General features: G+C 37.4%; 1 protein-coding gene across 3 annotated transcripts in view; it reads right to left on the bottom strand.

The window, feature by feature from the left end:
* Positions 1–527: 527 nt before the first annotated feature.
* Positions 528–18,676, bottom strand: part of ANLN (anillin actin binding protein) — a 48,339-nt gene continuing 30,190 nt past the window's right edge. For 2 of the 3 annotated variants that reach the window (XM_044246366.1, XM_044246365.1), the window contains exons 15-25: positions 17,881–18,007; positions 17,141–17,189; positions 16,992–17,048; positions 16,502–16,540; positions 16,203–16,224; positions 15,316–15,428; positions 14,046–14,099; positions 9,737–9,823; positions 4,612–4,719; positions 3,368–3,540; positions 528–1,852 (exon numbers count right to left, since the gene is read on the bottom strand). In XM_044246366.1, coding sequence (XP_044102301.1) covers positions 1,729–1,852; positions 3,368–3,540; positions 4,612–4,719; positions 9,737–9,823; positions 14,046–14,099; positions 15,316–15,428; positions 16,203–16,224; positions 16,502–16,540; positions 16,992–17,048; positions 17,141–17,189; positions 17,881–18,007 — 953 coding nt within the window. In that variant the 3' untranslated portion in view covers positions 528–1,728. The remainder of the gene's footprint in view (positions 1,853–3,367; positions 3,541–4,611; positions 4,720–9,736; positions 9,824–14,045; positions 14,100–15,315; positions 15,429–16,202; positions 16,225–16,501; positions 16,541–16,991; positions 17,049–17,140; positions 17,190–17,880; positions 18,008–18,676) is intronic. The other variant, XM_044246367.1, reaches the window with a different exon arrangement.

The raw sequence follows: 18,676 nt of genomic DNA, 5'->3' as shown, positions 1-18,676 counted from the left end.
TCCGTGCCATGATAAGTAACACCTCTTCAAAGACAGTACAAGTTGGTCATGCGGGAGTTGGAAGAAACAGGTGAACGGGATGAGAGGACACTTATCCTAATAAGCACAAAGTAATGTAGAGAAATGCTGAATCAGGTATTATACAGAAACTAATATAACATTGTATGTTAAATACACTGGAATTACAAATAACCCCATATAAGTATAATTCTATAAATAAATAAAAGGGACCCTTTCATCAGTCCCATCGAACCTGCTCCCTGTATCGGAGAATATGTCACTCTCCCCACCCTGTTGCTGCTAAGCCTCTGCTAAGCATGTCCTCGAAGGCACATCTAAGTACCATATTCTGTTGAAATACCCCAAAAATGGATCCTTCATCCACCTACTCCTTCAACAAAGACCCTAAGGACACATAATAAGCTGAGCAGGGGCTGGAGATAACAAGATGAATGGGATCCTATCCATACAAACCCCTCAGGAGTCCCCCAAGCCTAGGGACACAGCAGCCACGCCACACATTTACATAGCATTTTGTGAATAATTCCTTAAGTCTTTTGCAAGCATTTATTTGGGTAAGAGATCATAAAATATATTTTTAAAATAACATAACAAAAAACACATTTGAATGAATACAAAATTAAATGACAGGAAGTGACAGAATTTAGTGTTTATAAATGAGATCATCGATAACTTTAACAATTCAGAAAAGAAACTCAAAGTGTATTTAAAAGTTGTGACCATGCCTTATAATACTTTGCAATAAAAAAGTATTAGGCTTTCAAAGGTAATGCATGACAAATTTTTCAAAAGATTTCATAATGTACTCCTAGACACTGTCATACATGGACAAGAAAAAAAAAGACAAGAACTTTGGCAAGCAAAGTATTAGTCCGTAGCAGCTTGGTAGAGTTTACTTTTATACAAAGACTCCTCAATTTACATTTATTCTTGTTACAGGAGCAGAAAGTACTGATATGCCAAGCGGAGTCTTAGATAGCAAAAATAATTATTTTAAAAAGCCTGTACTCTATGAAAATGTGCACCACACAGCATCTGTAGAAACTGGGTAAATGTAAACCATGTGATTATTAACTCTTCTAAAGAAAACTAACCCCCAAATCTCACATAATATCCCATTACCCACATCTCTTGTCTGAAGATAGCCTCAAACTTTACACTAATGTGCACCGGTTATTAAAAATTCTTACCTCCATTACTAAAAATGTTTCTGTGAAGTCCCTTGGAAGTTTTTTCAGTATTCTACTAACAAGACATACCATGATCAATAAACGATCACAAACTTTAGAAAGACGTACTGAGGACAGGGAAAGGACGACCAAGTCGGAGGTTTCTGCTTCCAACCCCTAGAAGAGCTTTTTACTTTGAGACCCACAGCTCCAAGAAGACAACTCAAAATTCCTTACATTTAAAAAAATACTTTGTCATGAATAACTGAATAATTAGATTTCTAGGAAAATGAGGCCTTTAAATTAAGATTTAGCAAAACTGACTATAATGAATTTTCCTCCAATCATTTATGAATGACAGAAACCAGTTGAAATCTTACATACAAAAGATACAAATACTGCATTATATGTAGTGAATATTGGCACATACCCTTTTGTATTTAAAGCATAAAATGCAATCAGCAAATCTGATGCTCTTAAGATACATTTATGACACAGCTCAAAAAAACCTCTACAAGGCCTGGAAACTGCCCTCAGTCTAAGGCTTCCCAATGGGTTTGTAGCAAGCATCAGGTTGCCAGAGGCGAATATCAACAAGAATTTGATTGAGTTTTTGCATCCAGAGATCCCGCTCTTCCTTGGTATCTGCAGACAGCCAGTTCCTACGGGTGCAAACAAAAAAAGTCAGGATCCTTTCCCCCATTCCATACCACCCTGTTCTCTTGCTGGGGGAGGGGAGTAAAGGCTAAACAAACAGCTAAAATGAGTTACTCTTTACCAGTTTTTAACAGATGCTAATCAAAAGCCTGTGAGGTTCTTCAGCTGCAATAAAGGAAAATAATCCCCATAGGTTGGTTCACGGAATCAAAATTCACAGTGATCCTGTTTGGTTAATGATGGAGTTTCCACACTAAAGACAGTCACTTTCTTGTACAGGTGGTCTGGCCTGAAGGACAACCACTGAGTGTGGGCCACTTCCTAACAAGAGTTAGCACACCAGGTCTTTATATGGAAGCTTCCCAAATCCTCACATCTGGGCTCCCTGAGAGCTGGGATCACCAGCTTGTGGACTTTCCCTGGGCTCTACAATTAATACTATTTTGCACTATTTCCCTTTATTTTTGTGTTAGTAGAACATGGTTATCCACAATAAGTGATCTGAAGATCACTTTGACTTTGTCTACCCTAACTTCTCCATCCATATCAGGAATCACTTCTTTGCACCCATATTTAGCCACGAATTGAATAACAAGTTGATAGGGTAGGTCAGAGTAAGCAAGAGGAGAATTCCCTAACTCACAAGCCAGATCATTCTTCTAGAGAACAGCAGTTGTCAGGTCTTTATACTGTACTCCTTCTGCATCTGTAATTTCCCCACATTGGTACTAGAAGTAGGATAAGCAGTGATCTGATCATCTAGTGGATGGAGATAACACAACATGTACAACAATAATAGTGGCCATTTCCTGAGCCCGTTCCGTGAGCTCGAGACTGTGCTAAACGTGTTTACTCATCAATCTATCTCTATCATCACTCTGTGGAAACTGATGTTTTCATCCTGATTCAGTGCCTTATTACCAAATGTAATCATGGCAAGTCACTCAACATTGCTGGCCCTCACTCATAACAGTTCATTTCCTAAATCTCTAGCCAGAAATTTGCAGAGTAGCCTGAGATTGTTTCTGTAAGTTACCTGATTTCACTGAGGGCATTTTGGGGATGGGAAGGAAGGGGCATGTAAAGTCTCTTTAAATAACACTTGCCTTCTCAATTATACACAAAATCTTCAAACTTAACCCAAAGTACATTAGCTAATTGCCTTGAAAATGGCTTTACTGTGAGTATACTGGAAAATAGGATTAGCCAAAATATAGCTTGAATGTTGGACTTTTTTTTTAATTTTTAATTTTTTTATAAACATATAATATATTTTTATCCCCAGGGGTACAGGTCTGTGAATCGCCAGGTTTACACACTGAATGTTAGATTTTTAAAACTATATTAATTTAGTTAGAAGATTGTTCTCTTAGTGATCGTGTGGGTTTTCTTTCTTCTTTAAGACCGTACTCTCTTCAAAGACAAGGACCATCTTGGATATTTCCAAAAGTGGTTAGAACATAGTGGGCAATCAATTACTTACTGGACAGAAGTATTTCTGTTTATGGTGTAATACATACTTGGTGACACAGAGTGTGTCCCTGCATTGGCTGACAAGAGTCTCTCGGTCATCTTCTCTCTGTGGTCGGACAGTAATTAATTCAAATGTATTGCGTCTTGCACAAAATTCTCTGTTGGCTGGTTCTATTTGATGGCTTGTACAATTGGCCAGATTTATCCTTCCTATGGGATTCTTTAAAAACAAATTAAAAGACAATAAACAAGACCATTTACATCAATATGCATTAAGCAGTATTTAAGTTGGTACAATCTAAAAATTTAAAAAGTCATCAATTTAAAAGTTGAGACTTAATTATAATAGGTTTAGAGAAACATATTTATTATATTATTATATCTTGCTAGGAAAACGGAAACTGAAAGTGCCAACTAGAGCTTTGAGCCAACTTAAAAAATAAACTCTTGGGCGCCTGGGTGGCTCAGTGGGTTAAGCTGCTGCCTTCGGCTCAGGTCATGATCTCAGGGTCCTGGGATCAAGTCCCGCATCGGGCTCTCTGCTCAGCAGGGAGCGTGCTTCCTCCTCTCTCTCTCTCTGCCTGCCTCTGCCTACTTGTGATCTCTCACTGTCAAATAAATAAATAAATAAAATCTTTTAAAAAAAAAATAAAAAAAATAAACTCTTTGTTATGGAATACTCAAAACAGATGCAGAATTAAAAAAGCAGTAAAATAAACTTTCCATGTACCCATCCACCAGCTTCAACAATTAGAAACCCAGATTACTTTGTAATTCTGTTTATTTCTATTTCCCAGTTTGGGAGTAATAAATAATCATACTTGAGCAATAATATTAATTTCTTTGAAAATGAGATACTATTTATCATAAAATCCTATTATCAAATATTAGAAACAAAATCAAAATCACTATATTCCTGTGATGGCTTTCTATTACTGTTTTATCCCAGATTTAGGTAAGTCAACTATTAATAAAAACAAAAGTGAATTCAACATATTTCTGGCTAAATATGTTATTAAAAAATAGTATGAAACATTCTAGGAGAAAAGACAAATATATGCCTTGAGGTATTTTAAGAGGGATCAAATCACAGGGAATGGAAAACAATGAAAGTTTTATACACACACACACACACACACACACATGCATCTTGCAACAAGAACATTTTTAATGGCTTAGTAAACATACTCAAAGGGGCATCTGGGTGGGTGTGGACACCAGCGGGAACCTCTACAGGAAACACAATATGAAATGCAGGGCTTTCAGCACTGACCAGAACTATTAATATTACCTTTCGTTTCTCATCATCTGGATAAGTCCAATAAGAGATACAATTTCCAGAAAGAACACACCATCTTCGATGCCAGGCACCAAAACCACTAACATCTTCAAATATGGTCTGAAAAGTCAATGAAATGTTAACTTTAGAAACTTGAGGATCGATTAAATGATAAATCTACATGTTAAACTTCAATACATTGATATACTTCATAGCTCAAAATCAACTTAAGTGATTTGCATCATCCTTTACCCTAATAATGAAACTCATTGATTGCTAATATCCAGAAATTGACCCAGATTTTCAAAATCATCTATAAGCATATAGCATTTAAGAATTTCCAGATATTAACCTCAAATCAATACCTCTATCTAATTTAGACCTTTTTTTTTTTTTAAAGATTTTATTTATTCATTTGACAGAGAGAGATCACAAGTATGTAGAGAGGCAGGCAGAGAGAGAGAGAGAGAGGAGGAAGCAGGCTCCCCGCCGAGCAGAGAGCCCGATGCAGGACTCGATCCCAGGACCCTGAGATCATGACCTGAGCCGAAGGCAGCGGCTTAATCCACTGAGCCACCCAGGCGCCCTAATTTAGACCTTTTTAAAGCATCATATCCCAAACCAAATGCTCCTTAAACAAGAGAAAAGTGCTTTAAGTGATGTAGGGTAGAATAATGAGAATATCATACTTTATATGTCGACAAAACCAATAACAGCTTATTAAATTAGACTTATTTTATACAGAAGACTGGCATTTAACTTCTATTCAGAACAAAACAGGATTGGGAAAGAGTTCAACTCATGATTTTGTGCCTTGACGGGTTACATTGATAAACGTCAGAGCACCCCGCCCACTGCTGAGCCACAAAGCACAACAGGGTAGCATCTGCGGGCAGTCAAGTGGCTGCCGGCTCATGCCTTAGAAACACAAGCTACATTCTAAAGAGAGGTGAAGGAGTCATGTCCAACAAGGTCAGGACTCTGGGAAAGGTAACTAACTTGGGGCTTTTTTCCATGGAAGTACTTCTGCTTAAACAGTGTAAGTTGGAGCTGCTCCCTGCCACCTCACTGTTCTTTACTTGTAGTCCTAATGAGCCTTAATCACACAGAAGTCTTTCCTTTGGACTTAAAAAGGAAAAAGACGTCCTTTAGGAAATACTATTTGAGAGAACAAAGCAAGGTAAAATGAAACAGTGCTAGAGATCAGAGGTTGGCAAACTTTTTCTGTGCAGTACCAGAGAGTAAAGATGTTAGACTTCGTGAGCCATCGGGTCTGTCACAATTACTCAATTCTACAGTAATGGTAAAGCAGTTATAGATAGTGTGCAAACAAATGAGCCCATGTTCCATTAAAACTTTATAAAAACAAGCACCAAGCCACACTTTGCTGACCCTAGCTAACAGATAATCTCAAAGCACATTTGTGTCTGATTTCAGAATGCATTCGGCTTTTCCACCTTCACATGGATCAACTAAACTTTATACAACCCTAGGATAGCAGACATATATTCTTCTCGATTCACTAATTTGTGTGAATTTGCCAAAAGTTGGCTTGAGTTAGAAGAGTACAAACTCTAGCCATGGAGGAAAGTTACTTTGTGTGAAGAAATGTTTGTGTGAGAGAACTAAGCCTGAAATTTATTAGCTTAGTTAATTACCCCAAATTAATTAGCTTGCTCTAACCACATACCCTTTTACCCCACCTTTCTTCCTTCTTCCCCAGTTTATCCTGTTTCCTCCCCAAGGCATGTTTTTAAGCAGCACTGGCTCACAACTATTCAAGGAAAAAAGACAGGAATGTTGCTATTTCAATCTCAAGCACAAAATTAGCATAAATGACTCACCAGCTCCCTCTTATGTTTATGCTCACCCTTTACATCATAAAGCTAATAGACAAGGAAAAATTTGACAGGTAAGAAGAGCACATTATTACTATTATACCTGACTACAATCAGAGAAGAACAAGAAGAGGACAGCATTTTCATTTTTTATAGCTGAGGAACGTTCAGGCCAAGAAAACTAAATGACAACACAAAGCAGAACTGGAACCTTCTAGCTAATCCGGAACTTCCTGACTTGCCCTTCATCAGTGAAGGCAGAACTAGACTAGCACCATTTTAGAATCACTTAGCAAGTTTTTTTGGTTGGTAGTCGCCTTCCTTCTAGCTGTCCCTGGCATACCAGGAAGGAAAACCGAACCAAGCAACTTTAGTTCGATCGCTAGCTCTATTTTATAGAGGGTACAAGTAATTAAAAGGCACTGTTTGGCAGGGGATAGAATTTATTTGGGGAGTTCTGAGCAGTTTCTTACCACATTTTTGTAAATGTGGTTGTGCTAAGAATGGGCTGTAGGGTCTGAGACAGAGCAAACCTGAAGAGAGCTAACTAACACTAACTTGTTGAGAGCCCAGCTCAAAAATTCAGTCAATCAGACATTATATGCAAATGAACTAATGGCCACAACAGTCTGTCAGTTGCTAAAGGTATCTATAGTAAAATATGAAAATATTTATATTAAATAAAGTCAGAAGGTAAACACTGCTTTCCATCAGAAAATGTATAAGAACACTTTTTCAAAAACATCTAGTGCCACCTACTGGCTGTACATGTGAGCAAACTAAGGCAGTCTGGTCTACACTCCGGTTGGCCACAGAGCTCTTCTTCCTGACCCCCCTGACAGCAAGGGCAATCTGTGACATCCTCTGTATCATTCCAATTCTTGCTTCACAAAGAAAGCGAGGGATTAGATTTCCTCTACTTTGTGCACCATACCCACAATCTTCTGTGTACTCTATACATACTTTTCTCATCTGATAATCGAAAAAGTATATAGCTGACCCTTGAAACAGCCCAGAGGTCAGGGGTGCCGAAAATCCACATATAACTTTCGACTCTCCCCAACCCCCACCAGAACTGAACTATTAATAGCCTATTGTTGGCCAAAGCCATGTCTATAACAGAAGCAGTCAATTAACATATATTTTGCATATTACATGTATTATAGACTGTGTTCTTAGGATAAAGTTAGTCAGAGAAATGAAAATGTTAAGAAAATCATAAGGAAGAACAAATACATTCACAGAACTGTATATATTTACTGAAACAAATTCATGTATAAATGGACCCATATAAGTGTTGTTCAAGGGTCAACTGCTCTTCTGAGTAAGATCAAGCCCATGAACGATGGTTTGGGTTTCATGTCTTCTCACTCTCATGACCTCGTTCTGCATATCACTCCTTAAACCTAGTGCAGGTTCCCCAGCACATCTTCAGTCTCTCTGCCCTATTAGAAGCCACCCATTTGAATTTAAAGATTCTCAAGTCTCACTGATCTTATTAAAATGTCAACTAAATCCTTCTTTCACCCTACATAGCTCTGCAGGTACCACACTCTCTCCTTTGCAGCCAAACTTTGTTTCACAGAGCTGCTGGCACTCTCATTCCTCACCTCCTACCCTGTCCATAACCATATGCAATCCAGCTTTGTTCTCTGCCTTGTAAACGAGTCCCACGGTCTCCGATAGTAGTCCTGATCTAAGTTGACCACTCCCTCTTCCAGAGTCTCTCTTGGCAACCATGCCACACACAGAGCCCTCCCTGCAGGCCCCTTTGAGAGCATCTCTTTCTAGGTCTGTGGCTTAAATGTTAGTGTACCTCCTGGTTCTGCTTTGCTCAGCCCTCCCTGCACTTCAATTACTATCTCTATGATGCAGATTTCTAAATCTTCATCTCAACCAAAATGCCCATCTTGAGCTTCAAACTCAAGATCTTTTAAAGTCATCTAAAATTCAGATCATTTAAACTTAACTTGTCCAAACTTCCCACCTTGGGGGATGAAGGAACTGGCATGAAGGAACTTTCTGGGGCAATGTTCTAGATCTTAATAGAAATTTGTGTTATAAAATGTATGCTTGTGTCCAAACTCAGGGATGTACACTTGAGATTTGGAGGAACATGCTAATGTCTCCAGTATACTTTTAAAATTCTTCCCCCCCAAAAATGGTATTTTCAGCAATGGCCAGAGGGGTAGCTAGAAGGATGGCTAGGTAGCAGATACATGATAAAGCAAGGAGAGTAAAACACATTAAAGGCACCATCTAGATGGTGGCTATGTGGGTGTTTGATGCAAAATTCTACCAAATATTGCTGTATATCTGCAATTTTCCACAGTAAAATTCAGGGAGCAAAATCTTTGGCCCCAAACATGCACACTTGCTCCTTCCCCAATATCCCTTATCTCAGTGGCACCATGCCACCCCCCAAGTTGTACAAGGCAGGGATCTAGATGACATCCTTACTTCTACTTTCCCACCCCCTCTGCCGCAGTCAAAACCACCACGCCTGCCCTCCCTCCTGCTTCATCTCTCCAGAACAGTCCCCATCACCTCTCAGGGAGTGACTGTCTCCTCGCTAATCTCCTTCAGAACCACCCGTTTCCATCCTCCTCTCCGCATGGCAGGAAGAATGACTTTTCTAAACCCCAAATATGATGTTATTCCTCTGCGTAAAGTCCTTCAAGTGTACTTGCTGGCTTCCAGATCTAGTCCAAATTCTTTCAAAGGCCCTTTAGCCCTCAGCCCCGTCTCCCCTAAGTACACTGTCCTCTGCAGTCGCTCTCCTCGCTGTCCCTCCTCCCCACACACACCCAGGCCCTAAGCCGGCTGATCTACGAGCCACTCACTGTCTGTGCCCTCCTTATCTCTGCTGGAGGGGGAGAGGGAAGGGCACTCCAGGCTGGCTTACAGGCTCTGCCCTTCGTCCGGAATACTTCTTCCCCTCTTTCTACCCAGCTAACTTACTCACCAGTTTACAAGCTACTTCCAGTGACTTTCTTTAACGCCCCTCCAGTTACCCCCCGGCACTCCATGCTCTCACCAATTACAGCACAGCATCGCACTTGCCAGTTTACGTGTGCTTTCCTTCCTACTAATCTAAAAGCTTCTGAGGGGAAGGCTTATTTTTTGTGGCCTGCCAGATTCCAGCACCAGCACAGTGACTGGCACAGTGCGGACGTGCATTCATACATTTACTGAACCGATGAATCATGTAGTCACATAGGTTGTCATTTCTATGCAAAACCAAGTCTATACATCACAACATGGAAAAAGGAAAATACAGATTAAGTGATGTTACTTACCAGGAAACCTCTTTCTTCAACACTTGAATTCACTTGACATTTTATTTTTAAATAAATATGACCTTCCAAAGGAGATAAAAAGGGAACCTGTGAAGACAGGGGTAAGTTATTTGCAAAACCGTTTCAAAGTGTGATTTTTTTTCCTTGATAAAACATGTATAAATCACGAATAAAGAAGATTATGCCTTGAAAGCACAGTATTTTCTAAAGCTGGAATGTAAAATAGGTGACCCGAAAGTCCACTGGTTCCTTAGCAACAAATGCTTTTGAAGAATAAATTCATTCAAGGTAGAGTTTGATAAAAATAGAACCCTAAGTCCCAAGTTAATTGATAGAGAAAACATAGATTTAAGTAGAGATTACATGTGCTTATCCATTCTCCATCAACAGGTAAATTCTGGGGCAATGTTCTAGATCTTAATAGAAATTAAGATCTAGAACATTGGTAAACACTGGTAAATTAATACATTAATACTCAGTAGTAAAGAATAGTGAGCTGCAGAAATGGAATAGCTGATCCCCAAATTCATATGGAATTGCAAAATGTCCCCATTATTAATAACCAATACAATCTTAAAAAAGAACAAAATTGGAGGAATCGTACTTCCTAACTTCAAAACTTAATCCAAAGCTACAGTCATCAACACAGTGTGGTAAGGGCATAAAGAAGATCTGTAGACCAAAGGAACAGAACTGAGAGCCCAGAAATAAACCCATACATGGTCAACAGGGGTGCCAAGGTCATTCAATGGGGAGAGAGCACTCCTATAAGCACACAGTGCTAGGAAAACTGGATTTCTACATTACAAGACTGAGGTTGGTTCCCTATCTTCCATCACATACAAAAATTAACTGAAAAGGGATCAGTGACCTAAACCCATGAAACTCTTAGAAGAAAACACAGGAGTTGATCTTCATGATCATGGATTCATCAATAGAGTCTCAGATATGACACCAAAGCATGAGCAGCAACGCAAACTACAAAATCAATAAATCAGACCTTAGCAAAATTGAAAGCTTTTCAGTGAGGATTCTCAAAAACTTAAAAATAGAACTACTACATAGCCAAACAATCTTCTAGGTATTTATCTGAAAGAATTAAAACCAGAGTCTCCAGGAATATGGGCACTCCAGCATTCATTAAATTCTTCACAAGAATAAGAGGGACAAACAACCTAAATGTCCCTCAACACATACAGACAATATGGTACAGAACCCTTTCTCCCCATTTCGGAGTATGAAAACTACTCTAGGCCACGCAGAGCCTATTCTTCTCTAAGTAGGAAGCTCGTCTTCCCAGCTCTCAGACTCTCCTGTGAATGTGCACGTTCCATTTGGTGCCAGAGGCCGTAGCCTGCACTTTGCAGAGCAGATTCTTGAGAGCAACTGTGTGTCTTTTCCATGTTTGTTCTCGTAGCCTACTGCCAACTTCTATCCAGGCATTCAACCAACAGTTGCTGAAAGGATACTCTTTGACCAAATAAATACCCAGTTTTCCTATTTAAAAAAAAAAGGAAAACGTGGCACATAGGTAACCCCTGGATTTTCAAAAATCTGCCCACTTGACTTTTACCAAAGACTTATGTTAGTACCTGTCTTTGCTAACTGAAAGAAATCTGAAGAGGATTTTCACTTTCATGAAAAGAGGCAAAAAGCAAATCGAGCATTTAGCGTTTGTGTTTGCAGCTAGCTGTTCTGGAGGCAGCGTGCACCCCAAACAGTGAGAGTGGCATCCAGCTCTTTCCCTGGGGACCACAATCAGCACCTCAGCACGAAGCCACCAGAACTCTGAATTGTGTCTGTGAGCATCTGTACTTCGTCTCCATTTGTTCTGTGCATCTGTTAGCAAAACGTGTCTTAAGGTACCAGAAAAGCCTAAGAGAAGAGAAGTTACTTTTGAGTGGAAAAAACTTTTTAGGTATAAGGCTAGTTTCCAACAATTCAGTCTTCCAACACAATAAAGAGAATTTAAAGGGGGAAATCTTGGCCAGAAAGTGTAGATTTCCAGAGACTAATTCCATGAGACAAACCTCTAGCTTTCTGAATTTAAAAAGTATCATAATGCAAAATCAAAATATTATGTGCCTCATTATCCTTCTTGTTATAAATTCCCTTGTTCTTTTCTTTTCCATGTTGTCAGTTTTAAGTTCCTAAGGCTCTCAATCTTAATAGATTACCATGTTGAACCCAGGGAATGCTGCTGGTAAAAAGAATCTCATAAAAATGAGAAGAAAATGTTCACTCTTAACTCTACAGCTATAAAATGCTGACAGTGTTCTTGGTCAGAAGCTTGTGCCAATGGGTGAATTGAGAATAGTCACAAGATGGTCAATATCACTGCCCCCTGCTGAGTGTAGGAACATGGGAAAATGTATGAGCCTGTTAGGTTTTCTGTTTAACAAAATGGTCTTGAAGATATTCACACTTCTAAGATTATTGCTAAGGTCTTCTATAAAATGTAACTCTATAACCAGCATGGCTGTAATTTTTTATACAGTGGGATATTTCTAAGAGAGGGGCATACTGTTAATAATTATTAAGCCAATGGGCATACACCAGGATAGTTTTGGGCACAGGAGAACACCTAATCACTCTTCCTATAACCTTGAAATTCAACAATGCTAATTGGTTGTTTTACTTCACAACTGTTTGCCCAATTATTATTTGAAATGACATCTCTATTTCCGGTAAGGTGTAAATACCTATGAGGGTTCTTTTAGTCAAAAGATGGGCTTCGAGATATTATTCTCTCTTTATCTGTGAAAGTATAATAAAATCTATGGCTATTTTGGAGTCTCTATTCAAAGAAAGAATTTGAGAGCCTGTGACTCATGGCAATTCATAATTTAAATTGCAGGATATCAGATTTAACCTCAAATAGGAAGGCAATCGCTATCAGTGGTATCCTAAATCCATAGAGCAAACAGTCTGGGTAAACTTCAACAGAAATTCCATTCTGAAGGTGATCTCAAGAGATAACCTTTGTGACTGTTGTATTGTTGGTCACAGTTCCAATAAAATAAGCAAACACTCGCTTACATCACTGGTATCTGGTAGGATATGGGTGACTTGTGTGTTCTCTCAGTAAATGAAGCAGGGTTATTGTGTGAGTATAGACTTCCATTTTTCTCACTAGCTGAAAGAACATCTAACTTAACTATTTTAAATATTCTCCTACATCAATTATAAACTATTAGAATAAATATTTGCTTCCTCCTGCCATTCATAAAAGCACATTTGAGACAAATTTTATATATGATTATAATTGTATTTGATTCAGAAAGAGACTTTAGAGTATTAGACACAACCAATTAAATTGAGTGATTTGATTTTGTACTGAATCATGTGGTTGGCTATTTAAATTAAATTTAATTTACTTTAAGTTAATTTAAGTTAATTTAAACTTTAATTTAAGTTTCTTAATTTCAAAGATATTAAGAAAATGGAAATATTGGATTTTTTAAATTTGTAAATGTGATATTTTGAATTAAAATGGCACCCAAACAATTTTTCAAAATGAGTCTATTTAACATACATCATTGAAACCTCTTTCATTTTAAAGATTAAACCTCTTTCATTTTAAAGATTAACAAAATCTCTTACATGCAGAAATTGGCATTTTGTACATTTCTATATACCCAGGGAATGCTTGTAATTGATCTTTGCAAGGCTAGTAAAGATCCTAAAAAAAGACCTAAGACATATGATAATATTTAGTATAATTTTAGTGTCCAATGCATTTTAATTTAAAAATAACTTAACAAACCATCATCTACATAGCAATGTACCTATTAGCCAACTGAGACCAGTTTTATCTGAAACATTACCATAGGTCTTTCCATATACGGGAGGTCAACAATATTGAATACTGAGTAAATACTGAATACTAAATAAACAAATAAATACTGAATACTGAATGAATACTGAATATTAAATGCTTTAGTTTTTATACAATTGAATACATTTTAATGTTAGTTATTAATTTGGTATTTTAGTAGCCAGAAAATCAAATAAAAGTGACTACAGAATCTTAAAGAATTGTAACATGAAAAAAATATAGAAGAAAAGCCCTAGTACCAAACATGCATGAAAACAAGAAGACTGTCAAAAAAAGCTTAACGACTATGAGAATAAAGAAAAAGATTTCCACCTGTAAGAATCTAAAGAAAGAATAACGTCTATCACATCCTTAATTATTTAAAATTACCAAGAACACATAAGAGTGGTTAGTGAAATGAATACATTGAGCCAAAACTTCAGGATTGATTTTTTAAAGCTCATTAGTTTCAAGCAAAGAAAATATAGCAACCTTTTCCTGGAACATATAGCCCAGTAGTTCTCGCTCTTTTACATCATAATTTATCTAAAACAAACAAAATAAAAGACAAAAAGAAAAAAAGACCCAAGATCACTCAATTTGTTAAACTAGCTGTATTACTAAATAAAAAGTTATATACATTTTTAAAATTAGCATGTTAAGATAAAACACATTTATGCGTTAACAATAATCAAAATTTAAAGGTAGTCTGTTTTTCTCCTATTAACTAAAAGACAAATGTTTCATAGAAATTTAAAGGTAGATTGTTTTAATCTAACCTTATATTCTCTACTGGGAAAACAAGATCCCAGAGAAATGAAGTGATTTGCTCAATGTTTAAAAGGAAATTACTAGCAGGATCAGTACTAGAAACCAGACCTCCAAATTTTTATACTTCCTCACCTCCATATTCTGACTAAGAAAATCTCTTAAAATATTTAACAATATCCCTGTATTATACCACAGGAATCAGCCCAAGGACCAAAATTTGCTACCAGGTCTTTCACTCTTTGAATGGTTTCATTGGCTATTAAAAGTTTAGTCAGGGGCGCCTGGGTGGCTCAGTGGGTTAAAACCTCTGCCTTCGGCTCAGGTCATGATCGCAGGGTCCTGGGATCGAGCCCCACGTCGGGCTCTCTGCTCAGCAGGGATCCTCTTCTCTCTCTCACTCTCTCTCTCTCTCTACCTGCCTCTCTGCCTACTTGAGATCTCAGTCTGTCAAATAAATAAAAATCTTAAAAAAAACATTTTAGTCATATCACATTACGGTAAAAAGCACTCAATAGGGACAGAACACTGAACTTTGAAGCTTTTAATTTGGGGAGGAAAGTATGGGAAAGAAGTCCCTTTGATTTATGAGTACTTTCTAAGAAACTAACCTATCCTTCCCTATATTATCAAAACTAAATCTATTAAATACTATTCATTTCAAAATATCAGTTCAAATGGGCAAGTTACCATGTTTAAAACTGTAAGCTTAACATCTACATGCAAGAATACTCTCGTAGTCAGAAGTAACATTTAGAATAAACCAGTATACACTGTATACAAAGCAGTATACACTGCTTTGAAGATTTAACTATTAAGAGACAAGAAAGAAATACTTCCAACATCAAAAATATAGGGACACCCACGCCTAGTTAAAATTTACAATTCTAAGAACATACATTCTCACCCAAAGATTTCAAATACTTGAAAGTCCTGGGGCATTTCCATTGACCTAATTTTTCTAAAAGCAAATAAACACATAAATTTGGAGTACCTTGTCCAGAGCAAATTTAGTGTTTCCTACTGAAGACAATGACAGCGTGTAAGATCCAACCAAGGCAAAGTTGCTGGTGCGCACAGCATTGAGACCTCCTGGACTGGCCATGACTGGAGAGGAAGGAAAGGAAGTTGAGTTCAGAGTGACTTTTGTGAGTGTAAATAACAATTCTTCACCACAGCCCAAAAGAAAGAAATTCACAGAGAAAACTGCCTCATTCTCCTCCATCTCTAAAGAGTGAGAGAAAACACTTTTCCTAAAAGAGATGTGAAAAGCCTTCATTGCTTTGGTCTAGGATGGCATAATTAACAGCAGAGACTGTACCTACAAAGTTCTTCTCAGTTACCTTCTTATGCCAAGAAGAAGAGACCAGAAGCCCAAAGGAAGTGAGTGAAACCAGCTCCATTCTAATCCCCTCTGAAAAACTCAGGCCTAAAGCCACTCTAGAGAATGCCTTTCCTGGCTTCCTGGCACCCAGGCTCCCAGTGAACTAGAAGGATGCTTCTCTGACATGATACAATGGGAGTCATGATGAGCAAAGTTAAAAGAAGTAAAGTTCACAGTGTGGAAAACAAAACAAATCTACACAATGACAGAAGTTGGGGTGAAGAACGGAGCCAGCGGCTGCAGCTGTAGCCAGGTGACTGGGTACCACACAGCCACTGCCTGCTAGATGGAGCCTGAAGGACGTGAGGCTGGGCGACAGCTGAGAGCCTGCCATTCTGCCCGGTAATCTCATATATTACTAAAAACCATACAGAAAATAGTACTCAAAGGAGACTAAGGTGAATACTCATCAAGATGCCCATATGTATAAAGCATGTGCACCACTGCTTAACTCAATTCCTTATTCCAGTGTTTGAAACAGTTCAAGATTCACTCACCTGAAGAATGAAGGCTGCTTTTCTAAAAGAAAAAAAAAAATCGGAATAAAGAAGAAGCATAAGTTACTTCCTTTATTCAATACAAAGATTTAAGTATTAAACATTAAACTCCTTAACACTGCAAAGGCTACACTTCAGAAAACAGTATTTTTCTCCTTCTTAAGTATCAGATTTTCTCCCCAGTAGTATATTTTAAAGATTTCTACAGTGCTAAGGGATTAGAAATGGCTAACCAATTTACAATCCTGTGTGTAAGATGCAGATTTCTCAATGGAGCTGTTTTTTAAGAATTTACTTACTGTGGTTATAGATGTGAGAAGTCGTTTTGGAGTAATCGCCTAGAAGAAAAGATTAACAGTGTCTTTCCTGCTAAACATTATGAGTCAGAGCTTAAAACTAACCAACCTTGAGATACTCTCACATAGAAAATAATCCTGAAATATGAATACATTATTCTTGAGTCCTCCATTAAAGGCTTTCCCTATATTGTCATTCCTGTTTTTATTAGAACTAAAATAAAATTTTGCTAGATGATGACTTAGGAAAAGCACAACCCAGAGCCAAGACTGGGAAAGCTAGAAACTGACATGCAGACACTACTGTTTCTGCCTGCATATCAGCCGCAAGTGCTGGTTAACCGAGAACATGGCAGGCAAGAGGGCAGAAGAAAGGCCTGAGACACATTTCAGCAGGCTATCAAAGCTGGTTGTCAAGTAAGTGTAGAGCAATTAAAACTGATACATCTATTGTTTCTGATAATAATACTTCTACCATGTTTTTCATTCTCACCTTGGACTTATATGCCTTTTTCTTCTTATCAGGGCCTGAGAGATCTTTCTTTTGTACCTACACACAAATCCGAAGCATAATTAGTTTAAGAGTTAATATCTCTAAGAAGAACATAATATTGATTATTTGGGAAAGCTTTCACTACTTACCAAGCTGTAAACTTCAATATTTATTTCAAAGTCATTGGACACATCTTGTCTGGAAAAATAAATCATTAAATAAAACAGTAAGGAAAACATTGACTTAATGTCATTAAAAATGATGCCCCCTAATAGTGTTGCAATATTTTGGGATTAAAGGAATTCACAGTGTTTATAACTACAGGCAGTTGTTATAAACCATCAAAGAACATAAAAATTAGTAAGAGCAGTCTATTTTTCCTATAATACAAGCCAAATCTTTTCTTTGGTATTTTACAACTCAAGATCTTTAATAAGTACTTTTTTTCTAACTGGATTTTGATTCTGAATTTTCATAATAAATTTGTAAGACTAAATACATCTTTTCAGTGAGCTGGAATATTAAGTACATTTACGATTTAAAACATATATACATAAAAATTAAGGTCCACATTTTATATACATATTTATTTATATATATTTATATAATATATAATGTGGAACTTAATTATTTTTATGGTACATATGTAATATGTATTTATATTTTATGTATTTACCAAATCATTAAGTACCTATAGTCACATGCAAGAAATGTGCTACTCACTGGACAGAAATATCAGAAACATATAAAAGATTTAAATCAACAAACTGAAACGGAGTCATTTGTCCATAGAAGAATGTAGATACCACATTTCAAAGACTACACATTCCATCTGTATTCTCTATTAAAAGAAAATATGTTTAAACCATCAGAAGCCTAATTTACTTACAGAGTAAATGTAGTAGTGAATGTCAGAGCATCACCATTAAGAGAATTTGAAGTACATGCTAATGGTGTGGCTACCATATTTTCAGGTCCTGCTTTTAGTATAATTAAGAAATAGTAATTTGCTGCATCTGCAAAAAGTAATCACATTACGTAATAAGCACAAGCAAAGTCAGATTTGATTAATCAGCATTCCAGAAGACCAAAGGAAAAAGTAATACTGCGACCGATTTATGTAATTTACCTAAAAATTACTAAAATCAACTTCCCAGATACAAAAAGCTAAGTAAGACTAAACTAAATAATGAAAGTTGAAATGATGTGCTGTATCAAGACATCTCATCTTGGGAAAATACTTTATGTTCAAAACTATGTTTAGGGGCACCTGTGTGGCTCAGTTAGTTAAGTGTCTGCCTTGGGTTGAGGTCATGATCCCAGAGTCCAAGGATCCTCCCTGCATCAGGCTCCCTGCTCAGCAGGAGTCTGCTTCTCTCTCTGCCCCTCCCCCGTCACTTGGTCCTCTCTGACTCTCTACCAAATAAATAAAATCTTAAAAAACAACAACAACAAAACACCTATGTGTAACTCACCTCCTTTCAGTTAGAACCCTGTCTGTTACCGTGTAGATCAGCAACCCCATATATGCAATTTTCCCTTGGTTATTTTTACGAATATATCTTCATTAAAGGAACTAAAGGCCCAAGATAACAAGCTGTGCATCTTTTTGCATGCTCTACTTGCTCCCATTTGCATAATTCCTATCTAGGTAAGGCCCATAATTTAACCTAGGACCCAGAAGT

The sequence above is a fragment of the Neovison vison genome, chromosome 4 (assembly GCF_020171115.1).
Source record: "Neovison vison isolate M4711 chromosome 4, ASM_NN_V1, whole genome shotgun sequence".
In the NCBI taxonomy this organism is placed as follows: domain Eukaryota; kingdom Metazoa; phylum Chordata; class Mammalia; order Carnivora; family Mustelidae; genus Neogale; species Neogale vison.
This window is presented reverse-complemented; position numbering and strand designations above follow the sequence as displayed.